We start from the raw sequence: 22,669 nt of genomic DNA on the forward strand, positions 1-22,669 counted from the left end.
AAAGACAGATGTTATCTCAGAATAAAGGGCTGGGAAAAGATCTTCCAATCAAACGGCCCCAAGAAACAAGCAGGCGTAGCAATCCTAATATCTAACAAATTAGACTTCAAATTAAAATCAATCAAAAGAGATGAAGAAGGGCACTTCATATTCATCAAAGGAAAAATACATCAAGACGAAGTCTCAATTTTAAACATCTATGCCCCAAATACAAAGGCATCTACATTCATGAAAGAAACATTACTAAAGCTCAAAATGCACATAAAATCTCACACACTAATAGTAGGAGACTTCAGCACTCTGCTCTCACCGCTAGACAGGACCTCCAGACAGAAACTTAACAAAGAAACAAAAGAATTAATAGAAGTTATGACCCAACTGGGTTTAACAGACATCTATAGAACATTCCACCCAAATACAAATGGATATACCTTCTTCTCGGCACCACATGGAACCTTCTCTAAAATTGACCACATAATAGGAAACATAGCAAATCTCCACAGATACAAAAAAATTATAAGAGGGTTTTAGAAGACATGAGATAATTACACTTGAGTGTGAGACAAAGGGTACATCTTGCTCCCAGATTCTTCTTAATTCATAAATGACTCTCGTTTTGTGTGGGTACTGGGGGTCAACTCAGGCCATCATGTTTCAATAGCAAGTACTATAGTGACTAAATAAATCTCCAGTCACTTCTACAATTTTTTTACTGTAGTTTAACATTTTCTTAGCTTGCTTAATAGTTAATTTTCTGGGGACCTGAGAGGCCTCTACAACTGGTTGCTCCACACCCATGCACATACAAGCAGTATTAAATGAACTCAGAAGGATTCAAGAAAGGAAGGAGAGAGGGACACACACACATACACGTGCACACACACACACACACACACACGAATACACACCTATCTTTAGACTTTCACTGTCAGCAGTTCGCAGTTATGAACTCACCTCTCCTCTAAAATCTGGAAGATAATTTATGATTAAAAGTTATTTTTCATGTGATAACTAATGACTGAAAATCTCTAGTTCAAGTTTTAATGCCCCCTCCTTAAAATAATTGTTTCCCTACCACATGAAGCAAAAACTTAAAGCTTTGTACAAATTGTCCTTTAATTCCTGATTTCTAAGCTATTTCTTAAAAATTCCTAAAAAAAGTATTAAACAGGGAATAAAAAGCTTAGATAGAGCAGTGCATCACAGAAACCTGATATGAAACCTCATATAGGTTTAGCACATTATGATTGAGTACATAATAGCCAACACTAAACACCTATCTACAGGGAGATTTATTTAAGTTTATGTCACATATTAACAACTGCTACCCACTCATCACTTTTCGAGAGTTCCATTTCTTCTGAATGAAAATCTTTTACCCATAGACATGAACCATAGTACTTCCAGTCCTATGTTGCATTACACAATTCAGTGGTGATTCTTGCTTCCACACCTCTTCTTTTTTTTCCTCTCTGATACTTGTTTTATCCCTTGGCCATGGATATCTATCAGGTTTTATGAGGTTTCAGTCCACTGCTGCTATTAGAATACTTGAAACTGGATGATTAAATGATGTATTTGTTTCTTAGAATTCTCAAGATAATGGCTTCAGGGATTCATTATGCTTTGGCATACAATGCAAAAAGAATGGCTAGTTATCACAAGACAACAAAAAACAGAGAGAAGGACTCAAAATTATTTTCATAATAGCCCCTATCCTACAGAAATTATCCAGCTTCAAAGACAGCATTAATTTATTCACGAAGGCAGAATTCTGGTGACCTAGTCTCTGTTTATTGGGCTCTATCATCCAATATTGCCTAGCTTAGCATCGAGTTTTCATCCTTCAAACCATCATCCACACGGTAATGTATAATTTTTCAGAATTCTTATTTGTTAGTGTCCTCATAAAGCACTCTAAATTCAAACACAAGCTTCCTACTGCTCATAAAGGAAAGCATGCAAAACACTTTCACATTAACTTCCTCTACTCTTTCTGGCTGAAGCTCAGTTTACTCTTTACTCCTCCAATTTCCTACAGAATTATTCTCTCCTTGTCACTTATGAACAAGCAGGTCACTGGGGTGTTTTGTATGTTACTCTTTATAGATTTTATTACATAATTTCCATAGTCTCCATCTCTTTCTCTGAATATTCATTCATAACTTTCCCATTAGATTGCAGACCAGATGAATACTCCTGGCACATCCCAAAACCATGAACCAGACTTTTTCTATAGAGTTCTTTCCTAGAATTTTCCAGTCTATAATTACATTAAATATTTCTAAAACTTACTGTTTAATTTTTAATCAATCATCAGACTTTTAAGAACTATAGGGCATAGTGTACCATTGATGCACTGCACAGAGAAAATTTATTATAAATGCTCCAAACATGGGAGGTATTAATCTTTTTTAAGTAAATGAGTTATTAAAAGAAAATGTGCTTTCTTATTTGTGTATGCAGCATTTTTACTGAGTGGTTACTGCTAGATGTTCCAAAACAGACTGGCTCTTAACTAGCCCACTGTTTTAAAGCCACTCTTTTAATTTTATTGAACAAATTTTTGTTTTAAAATAGTTTCACTAATTAGATAAAATACTGTGTTTTGACATGCAAAATACCATTTTACCATATCAATAACATCTTAAAAAGTATGGAACAGTTACAGCAGTGAGTAAACCAACACTAATAAATATAGTTATCTGTATACCCTTAATCATAAAGCCTTCTGAGGGGCTTCTAGACTGTGAGAGTTTTTCACTTTCTCACGTGTTATTCTGGACATCCTGGTCCTAGTCATGGGTTTTGTAAAAAGTCCCTCAATAGGACTTGCCTGATGCTGTTCCATTGGATTCAAGTATATTGTGTTCTAAGAATATTGCAAAAGAAAAGCACCATTCATTGAATATCACATCAGGGATGCATAATAAATTTATCACCATTAATATTAACATATGTTGTCTGGTTGAGATGGTTTTTGATAGATTCCTCAAAACGTTAAATCCCTCCACTAGCTATATTGCACCATTCAGAAGGAAGTCCTAATGTGTGAGTATTCATGTTACTTTTTTGAGGCATCTAATTATCTTAAATTGTTTTACTATACTTGTAGTTCGCAAACTTTTGCTAGTACTTTTTTTGAGTTTTTTCTTTTTTATTTAAATTAGAAACATGCATGCTTCAAATGTCAATCCCAGTTCCCCCCACTTCGCCCTCCCAGCTCTACCTCCTCCAGCACAATCCTCACATCTTTCCCCAGGGAGAGTGAGGCCCTCTTTGCGGGGATCTTCAGAGTCTGTCATTTCATCCAGGCCAGGACCTAGGACCTCCCCCATGTGTCCAGGTTGAGAGAGAATACCTCCATGTGGAGTGGGCTTCTAAAGTTCATTTGTATGTCATGGTGAACACTAATTTACTAGCCAAGGCCCCAGAGATTTCTGAGGCCTCCTCACTGACACTACATTCATAGAGCTTGGATCATTCCCCTGTTGGCCTCTTAGCCATCAGTCTGGGATTCAAGAGCTCTCCCTTGTCCAGTTAGCTGTCTTTGTGGGTTTCACCAGCACGGTCTTGACCCCTTTGCTCATCACTCCTCCATCTCTGTCACTGGTTGCCAGTGGGTCAGTTCAGTGTTTAGCTTTAAGCATCTGTTTCTGTTGCTAGTACTTTTTTCTCTTCTCTTGGCATAAGACTTCCCATTAATCTTCCATAAGGACTTTTATATTGTTCCTCACTACATTGTAGTTCCTCTAGAAAGATTATATGGTTGTGACATTGTACCTTTGTTGGTGTGATGATACAGTATGTGAGCCAAGAATTCTGAAAATTTTGTAATTTCTACTGCACCAGTGTTTGGGTGTTGTGGCCTACAAACATGTTTCTCTAGAAATCACCCTCAATTGGAAAAGGTTGTCATTATATTTCATGATGGTTGCTTTCAGTCAGCATGGAGTCAAACAAGAATCTTGGGTCTTCATCATCAAAACTTTGTAGATTTCCTCAATGGAAAGCCATAATGTAATCTGTAACTCCCATGTAACTGCTGCCCAGAAATTTATCCCTATCATCCCAGTCTACATTAAGTCTCTAAATGATCCTGAAAGTCTATTAGGTATTCCTAACATTTCATGGATCCAGCTGCATATGGAATATTTTAGCCATATTCTTTAGGATCACAATTTGTCCTGAAACCTGGATTTTTGTATGGGTTAAAGAGAAATTGATCATTCTTCTCAAAGTCTTTTTATTATGGTATGGAAAAAAGTAAACAAGGACTTTATATAAAACTTGGAACAAAATATTCTATAATAGTTTTATCTGTGAAACAGATCATTCCATATTTCTATAATCAGTTTTTCTTAATTCTACAATGTCTATCTGAGTATCTCTCAGACTTTGAAAAAACCACCCAGATTCACTTCAAATAATTTTCAATAAGATTTTCAACCAAACTGTCAGTGTAGCTTTCCAATTTACTATTAGTATTTCAACATGAGCCATTCTAGACACAGTTTGATGAAATGAACTGAAGAGGAGAACTACCACTGCAGTTTTTAATCAAGACTAATATCTTCATTTTCAAAGGTTGATAAGGTAATGAGCAAATTAATGGTCTCATCCATTAAACCTGGTGCTAAGGATTGATGGTCTTGTCCTACTTAGGTAAAAGCTTTGTTTTTATTTCTTAATAGAAACAAATTTATTTATAAATTAAAATATAATAGTAATTTTTTCAATTGATATCATGTACAAAATTTACCTCTATCCCCAGTGTAATGACTCACTGCATGGCCTCTTCTTACATCAATGTATACTGGGGAAATATATTTAGTAGTTGAAAACATCAGGATTGAAACACAAATACATTGTATATAAAATAACTATATAATACCTACTTTGGGTCAAGAATATATGGAATACTATATGTACATACCTCAATAACCAGATATAAAGCAGTTAATGAGTATTTCTCATCTTTTGGCTTCTTCTTTGTGTTTTCTAAATTGCATGTCATTAACAAGTAATACTCTATTGAAGATCATAATGCAAGCTAATACTAAAAATATTCATAACATGATGAGTCTTACATAGAATTTGGTTCTTTTGAGCCAGTTTTGATTTTATCAGTTGAGAAACCTGAGAGCCAAATAAAAATCAATATTTTAGACATCTAGTCTGTCCCAATTCTGCCTACCAGAAGAAAAACAATCATTAGAGACAATCTTCATATTTCTGTCATAACATATTTCATTTTCCTCACTAGTTGTAAAGCTTTCCTAGTGTATTGATAATAATAAGGGAGAAGATGAGCAAGAGGGGGGTCATGGGAAAGATGCTATCATTTAACAAAATCCTCTGTGACTGGTGCTGTTTAATCTGCACAGCATCTTCATGCCATAAAAATGTACATTTTGAGGAGGAAGTAAGTTGACCTACAATATATGTTCAATATATGTTTAATAATAAATCCAATTAGAAATATTTTGGTATTCATGGGCCAGATTATTGTGGCTCTGACCCTTCATTAATGCACAAGTGAAAATCGAATACTGACTAGGCTAGTGATTGTAGTCCACATTTCAAGTAAACAAACTGCTTTATACCATAGGAAAAAATTGCTCATTCTATTTGGTTTTCTTCTTCTGTTTGGTGTACTTTAAACTGCAAAAGTTTTTTAATTTGTTCAAGTATTATCATTCTCCCTTTATACGACTGATTCTTAACCAAGAAGTAATATCTGATTCCCTAAGGTAAAATATAAATTAGCAATAGATTATTTATTTGGCACTTTCATGGCAACATTATCACATTGGATTTTGGACCTGCTGGATTATAAGGATGGGGTGACTATGTCTCCAATATATTCAGTGTTTTATTTATTTAGTCATGAGTGATTAGAACCTGAAACTATTGCTCAAAATAAGTACCTGAACTCCATCCAGATCTCTTGTTATTCATATGGTACTCAGTCTTGTAACACAAATAGATTTTTTTGTTATGATTGTAAGGTCTGTCTATAAATTCTCTTACTAGTTGAATTTTAATTCACTTCATTCACTCTTTTACCTGTTTTAATTGTACTGAGCAAAAGCTAACAATGTCTCATTTTAATAGGAAAGTTTGATGAAAGGCTTTGAGATAGCTCACAAAACTTTTGTATAACCAACTTAGAGACAAATGAAAACAGAAGGAGCAATATCCACAAATGCCAGAGCAAACATTCTAGAGAACAAAACAGTTCAGAATAGATTTCTTTCCTGATACAACTAGTTTTGTTGCCCAGGAAAACTTGATGGTGTTTCAAAGACTGCCATTGGTCACTACTAAGATGGATTCCCATTGTATTTGCTTCTTTGTGTCACTGTTTTCCTATTACTAGGCTGATTTACTTTAATGTATGAATAGTAATTATGTGGTCACATAAGACCTTTGGTGGAAGCTGGAAATGGGCTGTTTCACCCTTTATCACTGAAGGTAGGCTCTACCTCAAAAAAACATGACCTTTCCCAAACATAAGACAAAGGTTGACACAACCACAATAAATAAAATAATTAATAAATTCTAGTAAATGTCAACTTAGTTTTATATTGTTGTTCTTTTGACTATCCTTGCATTTGTAAAAACTTATAGATAATTTATGGCTACGACTAAATTCCATGCAACACAAAGTTGCATTCTGAATGTTTAAACTGACTATACAAGTTTAATTCTACTTTTTCTTTTTTTATTTAAATTAGAAACAAGCTTGCTTCACATGTTAATCTCAGATACCTCTAAATCTGCTCCTCCTCTCATCCCCACACCCCCCAATGCACCACCCAATCCACACTCTGCTCCCCAGGGACGGTGAGGCCCTCCATCATTCTGGGGTCCATGAGTTCCCCCTTGTTCAGGTCAGCTGTCTCTGTGAGTTTCACGAGCCTGATCTTGACCTCTTTGCTAGTCACCCCTCCCTCTCTGCAACTAGGGTCCAGGAGTTCAGTTCTGTAGGTGTCTGCCTCTTCCTCCATCAGTCACTGGAATAAGACTCAAGGATATAAGGGTAGCACCAATCTCATTATCAGGGAAAGGCATTTAAGATAGCCTTTCCACTATTGCTTAGATTGCCAGTTGGTGTCATTCTTGTAGATCTCTGGAGATCTCACTAGTGCCATATCTCTCCTCAAACCTATAATGACACCCTCTATTATGGTATCTCTCATCCTGCTCTCCTCTGCTCTCCCCCCACCCCGACTCAAACTTCCTGCTCTCCCATGTCCTCCTTTCTCCTCCTATGCTCCTCCTATTTTTTCCCAGCTCTGTCTCCCTTCCCACCATGTTCCCAATTTGCTCAGGATCTTGTGTCCGATTCCCCTGCCCTAGGGAACCATGCATATCTATCTTAGGGTCCTCCCTGTTTCCCAGATTATCTGGTGGTGGGATTGTAGGCTGGCACTCCCTTGCTCCATGTCTAAAATCCTTATATGAGTAAGTACATACCATGTTTGTCTTTTTGTAATTGGGTTACCTCACTCAGGATGGATTCTTCAAGTGCTACCCATTTGCCTGCAAATTTCAAGATTCCATTGCTTTAATTTTCTGCTGAATAATACTCCATTGTGTAAATGTACCACATTTGTCTCTATCCACTCCTCAGTTGAGGGGCATCTAGGTTGCTCCCATGTTCTGGCTATGACAAATAATGCTGATATGAACATAGTGGAAGAGACGTCCTTGTTATGACGTTCATCTTTTGGGTATATGGCTATGAGTGGAATTGCTGGCTCTTGTGTTAGACTGATTCCCATTTACCTGAGGAATCTCCATACTGATTTCCAAAGTGGATGTACGAGTTGGCACTCCCACCAACAGTGGAGGAGTGTTCCACTTTCTCCACATCCTCTCCAGCACAAACTGTCATTGGTCTTTTTGATTTTAGCCATTTTGTCAGGGGTGAGATGATATCTCAGAGTTGTTTTGATTTGCATTTCCCTTAAGGCTAAGGATGTTGAACACTTTCTCAAGTGTCTCTCAGCCATTTTAGACTTCTGTATTGAGAATTTTCTATTTAGTTCTGTAGCCCACTTTTTAATTGGATCCTTTTGTGTTTTGGAGACTAGCTTATTGAGTTCTTGGTAAAATTTGGAGATCAGTCCTCTGTCAGATGTGGGGTTGGTGACTATCTTTCCCCATTCTGTGGGCTGCCTTTTTGCCTTGTTGACTGGGTTCTTTGCCTTACAGAAACTTCTGAGTTTCACAAGGTCCCATTTATTAATTGTTTACCTCAGTGTCTGTGCTACTACGGTTATGTTCAGGAAGCTGTCTCCTGTACCAAATTATTCAAGGGAACATCACACTTTGTCTTCTAAGAGGTTCAGTGTGGCTGAATTTACATTGAGGTCTTAGATCCATTTGGACTTAAGTTTTGTACATGCCGATAGACATGGATCTATCTGCAGTCTTCTACATGCCAGCATCCAGTTATGTCAGCACCTTTTCTTGAAGATGCTTTTTTCCATTGTATAATTTTAGCTTCTTTGTCAAAAATCAGGTGTTTGTAGGAGTGTGGATTAATAATGGGGTATTCAATTTGAGGTTTTTGATCCATTTTGACTTAAGTTTTGTGCATGGTGATAGTTATCGATCTATATGAATCTTCTACATGCCAGCATCCAGTTATGCCAGCACAATTTGTTGAAGATTCTTTCATTTTTCCATTGTATAGTTTTAGGTTCTTTGTCAAAGATCAGGTGTTCACAGGTGTGTAGATTAATATCAGGGTCTTCAGTTAGATTCTGTTTGTGTATCTGTCTGTTTTTGTGGCCATACCAAGCTGTTTTCATTAGTAGAGCTCTATCGTAGCACTTGAAGTCATGGATGATGATGCCTCTTGAAATTCCTTTATTGTACAAGGTTGTTTTGGCTATCCTGGGTCTTTTATTTTTCCATATAAAGTTGAGAATTGTCCTTCCTAGGTCTGTGAAGAATTGGGCTAGGATATCAATTTGGATTGTATTGAATCTGTATATTGCTTTTGGTAAGATTGCCATTTTTACTATGTTGATCCTACCTCTCTAAGAACATGGGAGATATGTTCATTTTATGATATCTTCCTTAATTACTTTTTGTGACTCAAAGTTCTTCTCATTCAGGCCTTTAACGTGTTTGATTAGAGATAACCCACGAAGTTTTATGTTGTTTGTGGCTATTGTTAAGGGTATTCTTTCTCAGCACATTAATTGTCTATATATTGCAGGGCTACTGATTTTTTTCAGTTAATCTTGTATCTTGCCACTTTGCTGAAGGTGTTTATCAGCTGTAGTTTATCACCTTATAGAATTCTTCAGATTACTTATGTAGACTATCATATTATCTGCAAATAGTGAAAGTTTTACTTATTCCTTTCCAATTTGTATCACCTTGATGTTTCTTTTATGCAGCAGAAAGCTGGATTCTGTCTTCGTATCCATTTTGTTAGCCTGTGTCTTTTTTATAGGCAAATTATGACTGTTAATATTGAAGGAATTTTAGGACCATTGAGTGTTAGTTCTTGTTTGTTTTTGATTTGTTGCTGGTGATGTTATTGTTTTTGGATTTAACCCACTTATTCTGTTTTACTTTTGATCAAGTGGGATTGTCTATTGCTTATGTTTTTGTGAGTGTAGGTAACTTCCTTAGGTTGGAGTTTTCCTTCCTGTACTGTAGGGCTGGGTTAGTGGATATGTATTGTTTAAATCTGGTTTTGTCATGAAATATCTATTTTTCTCCATCAACATAAATTGAAACCTTTGCTGGGTATAGTAATCTGGGCTGGCATCCATGGTCTCTTAGTGTTGGAAGAATATGGATCCAGGATCTTTTGGCTTTCAGAGTTTCCATGGAGAAGTCAGATGTAATTCTGAGGTTTGCCTTTATAGATTACCTGAAGTTTTTCCTTAGCTTCTCTTAATATTCTTTCTTTATTCTGTATGTTTGGTATTTAACTATTATGTGGCAAGAGGGCATTTTGTGGTCAGTATGGAGATTCCTCAGGAAAATGGGAATCAATCTACCACAAGAACCAGCAATTCCATGCTTAGGCATATATTCAAACAAGCAAATTCATACAACAAGGGCATCTGCTCCACTATGTTCATAGCAGCATTATTTGTAATAGCCAGAACCTTGAAGCAACCTAGATGCCCCTCAACTGAACAGTGGATAGAGAAAATGTCGTACTTTTACACAATGGAGTATTACTCATCAGAAAAAACAATGGAATCTTGAAATTCACAGGGAAATGGATAGCACTGGAAGAAACCATCCTGAGTGAGGTAACCCAGTCGCAAAAAGACAAACATGGTATGTACTCACTCATACATGGATTTTAGACATGGATCAGGATAGTGCCAGTCTACACTTCCACTGATAGAGAGTCTGGGAAACAGGAAAGAATCTAAAAGATTTGCATAGTACACAAGAGAAGAGGAATGAGGCAAGATCCTCTGAACAGATGGGGAACACGGAGAGGGGTGGGGGAGATTGGGAACTAGGAAGAAGAGATGGGGAGAAGAGGAAGAGAGAGTAGGTCATAGGGGAACCGGAAGGTTGAGTGGGGAAGAGGGAATCATAGGTTAGAAGACAGATCAGGCACCAGTGTGACCTCTAGTGATCTAAAAGGATGTCACCAATTGGCAAGCTAAGCAATAGTGGAGAGACCACCTCAAATGCCCATTCCTGATAATGAACTTGATGTCTATAATCATCCGAGAGCCTTCATCCAGTGACGGATGGAAGCAGAGACAAACACCCACAGTTAAGAACTGAACTGAACCCAAGGAACCCAGTAACAGAGAGAGAGAGGAGTGATGAGCAAATTGGCAAAGAATGGGCTGGCAAAAGCAGCAGAGACAGCTGATCTGAACAGGGGAGAGTTCTTGGACCCCAGATCGACAGCGGGAAGGCCAGCATGGGACCGATCCGGACCCCCGAATGTGAGTGTCAGTGAGGAGGCCTGGGCAACCTATGGGGCCCTGAGCAGTGGATCAGTGTTTATCCCTGGAATACATCGTGTGCCCATAGCACAAAGAGGGATACTCTCTCAGCCTGGACTCTTAGGCGAGTGCCTGGACCCTACACTGAGTGAACTGACAGATTCTAGATATCCCTTATGTGGAAGCAATTGGCAATAGGGTGGGAGGCTGGGGGGGGGGGGGGGGATGGAGGGTGCGGGAGGATGGGAGGGAGAGGGAACTGGGATTGACATGTAAAACAAGCTATTTAAAATTAAAATTTAAAATTAAAAAAAGATTTTCTTTGGTTGATGAATTTATTTTTCATAGCGTATCTTCAACACCTGAGATTCTATCTTCCAACTCTTATATTCTGGTGGCTATGCTTGCTTCTGTAGTTCCTGATGATTTACCCAACTTTTCTAATTCAGCATTCCTTCCGACTGTGTCTTTTTTTTTTGTCTCTATTTCAGCTTTCAAACCTTGCACTGTTTGAATTGCTTCTTGCAATTTTTGGTTTATCTTTTCTTCCATTTCTTTAAAGGATTTTCTCATTTCCTCTTTTAGGGTCTATATCGTCTTCATGCAGTTGTTTTTAAAGTCATTCTCTCTACTTCATCTGTGTTGGGATTTTCATGTCTTGATGGTTTAGATTCCATAGACCCTGGTGGCATCTGTTCTGTTGTTGAATGTGTTCTTATATTGTTGATTTCCCATCCCTTCATCTCCTGGTGGGTATGGGTCCAAGATTCCTTCCAGTGGGTACTAGAAGGTCCAGTACTCTGATCGGCATTATGGTGGGTGCATAAGGGTTTGAGGCACTCCCTCTCCCAGTGGGTAGGAGCTGTATTAGCACAGTGCCTTCAGCAGACCTCTGGTTGCTTGTTGAGCTGGGAGTGAGTCAACCTGCCTGCAGTCCCCAGGCCAGGAGATCCCAGAGTGGGCAAACAGAAGTTGGGCAGTGGCAACCTGGAGCTCAACTCTGCCCTCAGTGGGGGTGGTAGTTGCTCAGCAATCTCAGTAGTCTCACGGGTGTTTAGTGAGTAGGGGGCATGTCAACCTGCCTGCACTCTCCATGCCAGGAGATCCCAGAGTGGACAAGTGGAAATCAGGTCCCAGGCAGGGGCAGGAGCTCACCTCTGCCCTCAAGTTTAATTCTTTTCATAAGGAAAAACTTGAAGTTATACTTGCTCTCATTTCTGATGAGTAACCTTCTTCAGGTTATAAAATGGTAATGTGTTATTGTTTGAAGATAGTCAGCATTGGGATATTAACAGTTGTCTTGTAATAATTTAAAGTATTGATCTTATAAAGAAAATATTATTGAGTATGAATAACCCTTCCCTCTATAGTGTTTTTGAACAATGGCTTCGAAGACACCGTCCTCTTCTGGAAGTTTACCCAGAAGCGAATGCACCTATTGGTCATAACAGAGAATCCTACATGGTCCCTTTCCTACCACTGTATAGAAATGGTGATTTCTTCATTTCATCTAAGGATCTGGGATATGACTACAGCTACCTACAGGATCCAGGTAAGGCTCATCTATCTTCAGATGAACTGTGGAATCTTATTATTCAACCTCTTTAGGTATAGTAAAAGATGTCCTGTGTGTATGCAATGTTTTTTTCATAGCTCCTTAACAATCCATATTATACCAATTTTGGTCGTTTATAAACCAAATTTCAAGGATGCCTAAATTTATAACTCTCCCATCTACTATAGGACATTTTGTACAAATAAATTATTGAAGAATATATGATTAGAAAGTTTTTGAGCCATAATTCTATCAGTTAGTTTTTGGTGACCTAAGGGTATTGTTTCAATTCTCAGAATCACAGTTTAGTCATATTATATATTCAGATAAGAATAATTCAATGACTATTCTGAACCTTGTTAAATAATTCAGTGCATGCAATATGATATAAGTAAGCAGTTTATGATGTATCACTGGGAGATTCTTGATTGGATTACCAATAAAATAACAGAAACTTTCAATACTAAATAATAATGAGCTTCATAATACTTTTTAATGTTAATTACTATGCCTTTGGTTAAAACCCTTGGGACTGGGATTGGCTCTGATTTTTTATCTTGCCATATAGAAATATGTTAACATCTTCTTGACAAAGAATAGATAATTAGTAATAAAAGCCTATTCCATGAAGAAACTATATACTATTCTAGTCTACCTGACTGCTGCAATGACAAATGACAGAGCTAGACAAACTAAGGAAATTATGTTTCTCATGGTTCCAGAGATTTCAGCCTATATTTTATAAGTTACGTTGGTTTGGGTCTGAGGAATTGTAGAAATATCATTTCAGGAGTATGTAGTAGAGAGAAAGAGGAACTCACATCTCAGATGTTGCCTTAAAATGCAAGCTTTCAGTGGCTTAACTCCTCCAATAAGGCCTTACCTTCTATTTTCAATCATCTCCAAATTATGCCCCATTGTAATGGAAACCCATCATTGATTAATTAACTGATGTGGCCAGAATCCCCATGATATAATTAATTCCCAAACCTATTAGCTGGCAGGTAAGTCCTTTAAACTTAAACCTTCTTTGAGAGGTGTAGGCAAACATATTGTATTTAAACCATAAATTTATGTATTAATTATGTATTCAAATTGTTATTTATTAGATATTATTATTTTCCATAAAAGGAGATGAAATATCAGTTGCATAGAATTTATATGACTTCATAAATGTTAAATAGCAATATATGGAGGAAGATGATTTTGACAGTATTTTTAGCATAGTTCACTTTCACTATAATGTATGAAGACTAGAAAGAAAAAAGTTAAACTACAAATAGTTTATGAGTGAGAAATATTCAAGAAGCACTATTACTTTACTATATTTTGAACAGTTAATGAAACATGACTAGATGAATAGAAAAAGAAACAATAGACAAATGTGTGAAATTAACAAACTCCTAGTTCTTATAACTAATTTCAGTTTCACTTCAATGACTAATGTATCTGAATATCAGTAAGCACCAAATCCAATGTAGAAGTCCAACAGATTGTGGGAAGAAGTCCAAAGTCTCACCAACCACAAAATCTTACAGTGCATAGATAGGGCATCAGTGATTTGTGCATAGTTCAACTTTGACTCTGTTTGAGGATTAGTAGGCAAACTGAAAGGACAGAAAAGTTCTAGCCTGAAAAAATAAAAATAAATTTCAAAGAAAACACTGTAATTTTGGAATACTGAATTCGTCAATTGAGTGATATGAACAAAGAAAATGACATTGAGAAGACTGAGACATTTCATAAAAGTTAATACAAGTCTTGTGTTTTTTATGACAGTGGGTTTATCAAAGTCTGTTATATGGAACAGTTTATTCTTCATCATATTTTGAGGAAAAAATTCATAAATATTATCAAATCAGTTATATGCTGATTGAATAAACAGATTATAGTATTCTTTTCAAGCTTTTGACCTATAGCACAAATAAGTCATAGTACAATTCCCTGTTACATTTGAGAATGATAGGAGAAGGCCCAGGAACAAGGGGAAGACTCTGGTTTTGTCATGTGGGAGAATGATGAGATAGGAGACATCAGGGTAAATATTTCTCAGTCCAATAGGACACACCAGCTTTAAACTCCAAGCAGATAACAGGCCTTTTAATCTATATGAAAGAGCCATCAACATGTCTGCTATTATGTTGAATAATCCTTAGAATTCCAGTTTCTAGTTGTGTATATTATATCTTATAAGATGGCAAGTTGAGAAACACAAAGATATCTCTAAAGTGCAAAGTTAGTAATCAGCAAATATTAAATATCTATACTGAATATCTATAGAATAATATTTCTATTACTCCATGGTAGTTTCTTATAGCTGTTATATTGTCATACATACATTCAACCTGACTCATGATCCCCCCCCATGTCCACATAGTTAAGGTAATGGTAACAAACATTCTTGAGTGCTAAAACAGAAGAGGGTTAAAAACTTACATTAGAAGGTGGAATATATTTATTCTAATTACTTTAAAATATACAAAATTAATTTTAAATACTGTACTTGTTTACTATGCTTTAATACAGCTGTGAATTATTTACATAGTTAACTTCACAGGGAAATTTGATTTTAAATAAATGACCGAAATTGCCTACTTACTATCTTATGAATCATTCTTTATTATTGTTTCTTTTGTGCATTCAAAGTACTTAAAATTTATCTCTATTCATTGCTAAGCTTCAAGATTTCAAAAATAAACTTTAAAATTCTTTGAAATGACTTAGCTTAAGAGAATCATTGTTCATCATTCAGGTATTCATGGTGATAATTACTTAAGTGTTTTGTTGTTAAGGGCAGTTAATGTCTGAATTCGTCAAATATTTCTCTTGTATTCAAATTTAGTGGTGTTTTAAAAACTGCGGAGCAAGTGATTTTCCTTCAGAAGTAACTGTTTAAAAGTGAGGCTAGAAAATTATCAAAGAAAGAGTAGTTTTCATTTAGGATTCCAGAAGTCTTGATGCCCATAATGGAAGAAAATGCATAGCAGCAGATGTCTGGAGTAGCAAGTTGATAGAACATATCTAAACTACACACAGAAAAGAAGCAAGCAAGAAATGAAAATGGGGTGAGGCTATGAACAATTAAAGTTTGCCCCAGGTGAAGTATTTATTCCAGCATGGCTTACATCACAAAAGTACCTTAACGTCCTTCAAACAGTACAACTAGAGTCAAGGTGTTCAAATACTTGAGCCTATTGTGTAGAGTTTTTATTTAAACTATCATAATATTGTAAATAAGCTATTTATTATTATACACACATACATATATATATATATAATTTCAATATTTTGTTCAGATTACTTCTAGTGAACTCAATGTCCATTATCACCAAAGCATTGTCTTCAAACACACTTTCAAAGATACACTCACACACACACACACACACACAATCTTTCTAAGCTATGTAGCCTTAATTCCTTAAATTAGGGTAATGATTTCAAAATACATTATGTGTCTGCTGCAGGGATAATAAAGATACATTGCAAGTGACAAGGTCTGAAACAATTAGCATGGTTTGTGTGGCAATAGAAATGAAACTTTGAGTAAATTTATTAATTTTTTAAAAAAGTAATGGCACTAAGATATTAAAAAGATACTCTGCTGAGGTTCAATAGTAAATAGAAAGGAAAGAAAAGTAAAACTGTTGTTTTCAAAATACAGAAAGATGTTTGAAGATATGTTTTGGTGATAATGAGAATTGAGATGAAGTGTAATGATCTGAACAAAAAATACTGTAATAAACTAAATAAAAGGACAAACAATAGAAGTAAAATCTGAAAGCACTTGAACTTTGAAAATAAGATCAGTTTTTTGTTGCAATACGACAACAAAAGGAGATCAAGGGTATACAAATTCAAAAGGAAGAGGTCAAACTTTCACTATTTGCAAATGATATGATAGTTTACAAAAGTGATCCAAAAACCTCTACCAGGGAACTCCTACAGCTGATAAATACTTTCAACAAAGTGTCAGGATACAAGATCAACTCAAAAAATCAGTAGTCCTACTATATACAGATGATAAAAAAGCTGGGCAAGAAATCAGAGAAACATCACCATTTACAATTGCCAAAAACAACATAAAATACCTTGGGGTAACCCTAACCAAACAAGTGTGATGGGGGAAGTCCTGTACATTTGTTAATAAAGTACTGTTGAGCCAATAGAAATCTAGATAGGAGGGACTAGGAGTCCAGGAGGACTCTGGGAAGGAGAAACACGAGAGCGTTCAAGATGTAATGCCATGGGGTAGGAGGCCCGGAAATTTCTCCGGTAAGAGACATACTTAGATTAACAATTATGGGGTAATTACTTAAGTCAGAGCTAGCCAGTAAGAAACAAGCAAGGCCAACAGCTTCATAATTAATATAGCGTCTTGTGTGTTTATTTGGGGACTACAACGTGGCAGAGCCCAGGCGGCTGGCAGGGGATAAACCAAAAGGCTTCTCTTAACAGAATGGTGATCAGAAGTGGGATCATGAATTTCCACGCAAAATAACAAAAGCTTTAAAGGAATTTTAGAAACAGAAGAACAGAGAGAAGCACAGATTTTGGTAGCAACATTTTTCTCAGGTGTGCTCTGTTTTGCTAGCCACAAGCCGAGATTCACGCGGCTCGCTTACTGGAGTCTTCCTGACTCGGCATAAAAAGAAAAAAAAAGAAAAAAAAAACCAACAAGGTTCTTTTAAGAGACTCTGCTAACGATTGAAAGGTGTGTACGTACAGCTGGAAGTGGCAGCTTTTGCTGGATGTCAGCATGGCCTGAGGCGGTAAGCTGAAATCACCCTTACGGCCGCCATCTTGGAAGGCAGCAGTTTAAGACAGCCGCGGTTTTGCAGATAAGCCACGTGGCCAGAAAAACGTAAAGATTTACAGTAAATCAGACTTGAATGAACAAAACCTCTAAAGGTTTACAGTGTGTTTAAAAATATACGTGAGATTGAGAGAGAAAATGAAACGGCAAAGTGGTAAAAAAATACAAAAGCCAGTGTTGTGGTGGCGCAAGCCGGTAGGATTTACTCCAGAGGCAGAGAAAGGCGGATTTCCAAAGAGAAACCCTGTCTCAGAGAAAAATAAAAGTAAAATAAATAAAGTAATAATAGAGAAATAAATAAGCCACGTAAAGATGGAAAATACACAGAGAGTCTGGATACTGTACACTATTGTGTTTTTCAGTTTTTTGCTTGCTCAAGAAGGAACTGCTACTAAAGTACACTTGCTTATAAATGCTGCTAAATTAATCCAACTTCTATCTTTTGAAAATGCCTTGACTTCAAAATTTAAGTATAAGGATATGTTACTCGGAAAAGGAGTTTTTGCTTATGTTTCTACAGAAAATGAAAAGCTGAGGATTCCTTCCAGGCTTCTGTGGTTTGATGAACCAAGACCCCCGGAAGCAGTGGGCCAGGTGTTCCAACAATCAAAACAGCTAAGATGATACAGTCTTACAGACCCCAAAAATAAGGACTTATACAGGTTTCTGAGTTTTGTCATGATCCCCATGGTATAAACAGTGCCCCCTTCCAGCACGAAGCAGTTTGGAATGAGCGACGTCCTAATTCCCATCTTGTTTATAAATCTATGTTTTCATTTAAATGGGATTGTTTATAATTGGCTAGTGATCACAGCCAATCTCCTTTTAATGGTAAAAAGGGGAATTATGGTATGGGTATGGTTTTTCAGTTATGGATATAAATTCAAGGTCAATTTTGTGATATGTATATTTCTCCTCTTGATTAAGTATTGTGCTTATACTGATCTTTTAAAATGTAATGCATACTTGAATACAGACTATAGATAGTTACTTATAATTTATAGTTAGGTAAGTTAGGTTTTCTAAATATACAGAAATATATTTGAGATAGATAAACAGTCTTCAAACCTCTCAAAGACCTTCAGAAAATGGCATTTAAAATGGTTTAGGGTTTTTCTTGACAATGAGAAATGTCTGCTCCTGGCAGCACCAATTATGTCTGAGATGGGCATCGAAGAACCTCATTATGGAGTTTACTTTCAACATGGCAAGATTAGCCATTTGGGCAAGAAACTGCTCTTGCCTAGACTGTTTGACTGTTGCTGTACAATCTGGACCTGCAAGACCCACAGGAAAGTGACTGCTGAACTCAGTCTTACAGGGTTCCTGCTTCATGGAAGAGTCTACCAGACTTTCTGCAGGACACAGAAAAATGACTGACAGACTGCCAATGCAGATGGACAGTTTGAAATTTCCTGCTTTGCTGAGAAGTGTTCCAGACACATTGTGGCCTATGGGCTGAAGATGGATGCCCCAACATTACAGAGGAACTTCGGGTGACTGTCCAGGCAGTAAGATATCTCTGTCAATCCTAGTGTTTATATATTATCCTTCTGTGGTCTTTGATGGAGTTGAAGATAGATAGTTATAATTATAGTTTTCCTTAGTTATGATAAAAGATAAGCTACATATAGAACTTTGGACTCACAAGAAGGGGATGGATGATATTTTCTTTAAATCTTGCTAAAATATTGTAACTATGTTCTTACTTGATAACTGTTCTGTCATATACAATTTGACTATGTTAAAGTTAAGACCTTTCTTTTTGTTTAAACATAAAAGAGGAGATGATGGGGGAAGTCCTGTACATTTGTTAATAAAGTACTGTTGAGCCAATAGAAATCTAGATAGGAGGGACTAGGAGTCCAGGAAGACTCTGGGAAGGAGAACACGAGAGAGTTCGAGATGTAACACCATGGGGTAGGAGGCCCGGACATTTCTCCAGTAAGAGACATACTTAGATTAACAATTCTGGGGTAATTACTTAAGTCAGAGCTAGCCAGTAAGAAACAAGCAAAGCCAACAGCTTCATAATTAATATAGCCTCCTGTATGTTTATTTGGGACTGATGCCGATCTAGAACCAGGTGGGCAGAAAGGCTTCTCTCAAGGAAAAATCTTCTCTTAACACAAGTGAAAAACCTATATCACAAGAACATTGACTCTTTAAAGAAAAAAATTAAAGAAAACACCAGAAAATGGAGAGATCTCTCATGATCTTGGATAGGTAGGATCAGCATAGTAAAAATGGCAATCGTGCCAAAAGCAATCTACACATTCATGCTATCCCCATTGAAATCCCAGCACAATTCTTCACAGACCTTGAAAGAAGAATTTTCAAATTTATATAGACAAAACCACCCTGTTCAACAAGGCAATGTCTGGAGGCATCACCATCCCTGACTTCATGCTCTAATACAGAGCTATAGTCTTGAAAACAGCTTGGTATTGGCATAAAAATAGACAGGAGGTAGACCAATGGAATTGAATAGAAAACCCTGGTATTAACCCACACACATATGAACACTTGGGTTTTCACAAAGAAGCTAAAATTATACAATGGAAAAAAGAAGGCATCTTCAACAAATTATTCTGGAATAATTGGATGCTGGCATGTAGAAGACTGCAGATAAATCCATGTCTATTGCCATGCACATAACTTAAGTCCAAATGAATTAAAAACCTCAACATAAATCCAGTCACATTGAACCTTTTAGAAGAGAAATTGGAAGGTACCCTTGAACAAATTGGTACAGAAGACTGGTTCCTGAGTATAACAGCAGTAGCACAGACAATGAGATCGACAATTAATAAATGGAACCTGCTGAAGCTAAAAAGCACCTGCAAGGCAAAGGATACATTCAACAAGACAAAAAGGCATCCCACAAAATGGGAAAAGATATTCATTAATCCCACATCTGACAGAGCGCTGATCTCCAAAATCTACAAAGAGCTCAAGAAGCAAGTCTCCAAAGCACCAAAGGATCCAATTGACAATTGGGCTACAGAAGCAAATAGAGTATTCTCAATAGAGGAGACTAAAATAGCTGAGAGACACTTGAGAAAGTGCTTAACCTCCCTAGCAATCAGGGAAATGCAAATCAAAACAACTCTGAGATACCATCTTACTCCTGTCAGAATGACTAAAATCAAAAACACCAATGACAGTTTATGCTGGAGAGGATGTGGAGAATAGAGAACACTCCTCCATTGCTGATGGGAGTTCCAACTCGTACACCCACTTTGGAAATCAGTATGGAGATTCCTCAGGAAAATGGGAATCAGTCTAACACAAGACCCAGGAATTCTACTTTTAGGCATGTACCCAAGAGATGCAACATTCATACAACAAAGACATCTGTTCCACTATGTTTATAGCAGCACTATTTGTAATAGCCAGAACATGGAATCAACCTAGATGCCCCTCAACTGAAGAGTGCATACAGAAAATGTGGTACATTTACACAATGGAATACTATTCAACAGAAAAAACATGTAACCTAAAATTTACAGGCAAATGGATGGCACTAGAAGAAACCATCCTGAATGAGGTAACCCAGTCACAAAAAGACAAACATGATATGTACTCACTCATATATGGATTTTAGACCTGAATAATGGGAGTGCCAGTCTACAATCCCATGACCAGAGAGACAGGGAAACAGGAAGGGCCCTAAGAGAGACATACATGGTACCCCAGAGAAGACTGAATGAAGCAAGATCTCCTGAGCCGATTGGGAGCACAGGGAGGGGGAAGGGAAAGGGAGCCAGGAAAAAGAGAGGGAGAGAAGAGGAAGGAAGAGGAGGACATGGGGTAGCAGGAAGGTTGACTTGGGGAAAGAATAGAGGAGAGCAGGATGAGAGATACCATAATAGAGGGAACCATTCTAGGTTTGAGGGGAGATTTGCCACTAGTGATATCTCCAGTGACCTGCAAGGATGACACCAACCGGCAAACCAAGCAGTAGTGGAGAGACTATATTAAATGCCCCTCCCCAATATTGTTTTTGATGATTATCTTACATACCATCCTAGAACCTCCATTCAGTGACAGAAGAACCAGAGGCAGACACCCACAGCTAAACACTGAACGGAACTCCTAGAACCCAGTGACAGAGAGGGAGGAGTAGTGAGCAAAGGGGTCAAGACTGGGCTGGTGAAACCCATAGAAGAAACAAGTCTCCAAAACACCAAAGGATCCAATTAAAAGGTGGTGTACAGAGCTAAATAGAGAATTCTCAGTAGAGGAGGCTAAAATGAACAAGAGACACTTAAGAAAGTGCTCAACATCCTTAGCCATCAGGGAAATGCAAATCAAAACAACTCTAAGATACCATCTTACTCCTGTCAGAATGGCTAAAATCAAAAACACCGAAGACAATTTATGCTGGAGAGGATGTGGAGAGAGAGGAACACTCCTCCACTGCTGGTGGGAGTGCCGACTCATACAGCCTCTTTGGAAATCAGTATGGAGATTCCTCAGGAAAATGGGAATTAATCTACCACTAGACCCAACAATTCCACTCTTAGGCATATATCCAAATGAGGCAAGTTCATACAACAAGGGCATCTGCTCCCCTATGTTCATAGCAGCATTATTTGTAATAGCCAGAACCTGGAAGCAACCTAGATGCCCCTCAACTGAAGAGTGGATAGAGAAAATGTGGTACATTTACACAATGGAGTATTACTCAGCAGAAAAAAACAATGGAATCTTGAAATTCGCAGGGAAATGGATAGCACTGGAAGAAACCATCCTGAGTGAGGTAACCCAGTCGCAAAAAGACAAACATGGTATGTACTCACTCATATATGGATTTTAGACATGGATCAGGATAGTGCCAGTCTGCACTTCCACTGATAGAGAGTCTGGGAAACAGGAAAGAACCTAAAAGATATGCATATATGCATAGTACCCAAGAGAAGAGGATTGAGACAAGATCCTTTGAATGGATGGGGAACACGGCGAGGGGTGGGGGGAGTGGGACCTGGGAAGAAGAGAGGGGGTGAAGAGGAAGAGAGTTGGTCATGGGGGAACAGGAAGTTGAGGGGGTGGGGGTAGAATAGGGGGAAGAGGGAATCATAGGATGGAAGACAGATCAGGCACCAGAGTGACCTCGAATGATCTAAAGGGATAACACCAATTGGCAAGCTAAGCAACAGTGAAGAGACCACCTCGAATGCCCATTCCTGATAATGAACTTGATGTCTACAACCATCCGGGAGCCTTCATCCTGTGACTGATGGAAGCAGAGACAAACACACAATTAATCACTGAACTGAACCCAAGGAACCCAGTGACAGAGAGAGAGGAGTGATGAGCAAATTGGCAAAGAATGGGCTGGCA

General features: G+C 37.5%; 1 protein-coding gene across 1 annotated transcript in view; it reads left to right on the forward strand.

The window, feature by feature from the left end:
• Window positions 1-22,669, forward strand: part of Tyr (tyrosinase) — a 92,049-nt gene that overhangs the window by 63,994 nt on the left and 5,386 nt on the right. The window contains exon 4 of the mRNA XM_005085372.3: window positions 12,326-12,507. Coding sequence (XP_005085429.1) covers window positions 12,326-12,507 — 182 coding nt within the window. The remainder of the gene's footprint in view (window positions 1-12,325; window positions 12,508-22,669) is intronic.

The sequence above is a fragment of the Mesocricetus auratus genome, unplaced genomic scaffold (assembly GCF_017639785.1).
Source record: "Mesocricetus auratus isolate SY011 unplaced genomic scaffold, BCM_Maur_2.0 Super-Scaffold_4256, whole genome shotgun sequence".
NCBI classification, from domain to species: Eukaryota; Metazoa; Chordata; class Mammalia; order Rodentia; family Cricetidae; genus Mesocricetus; species Mesocricetus auratus.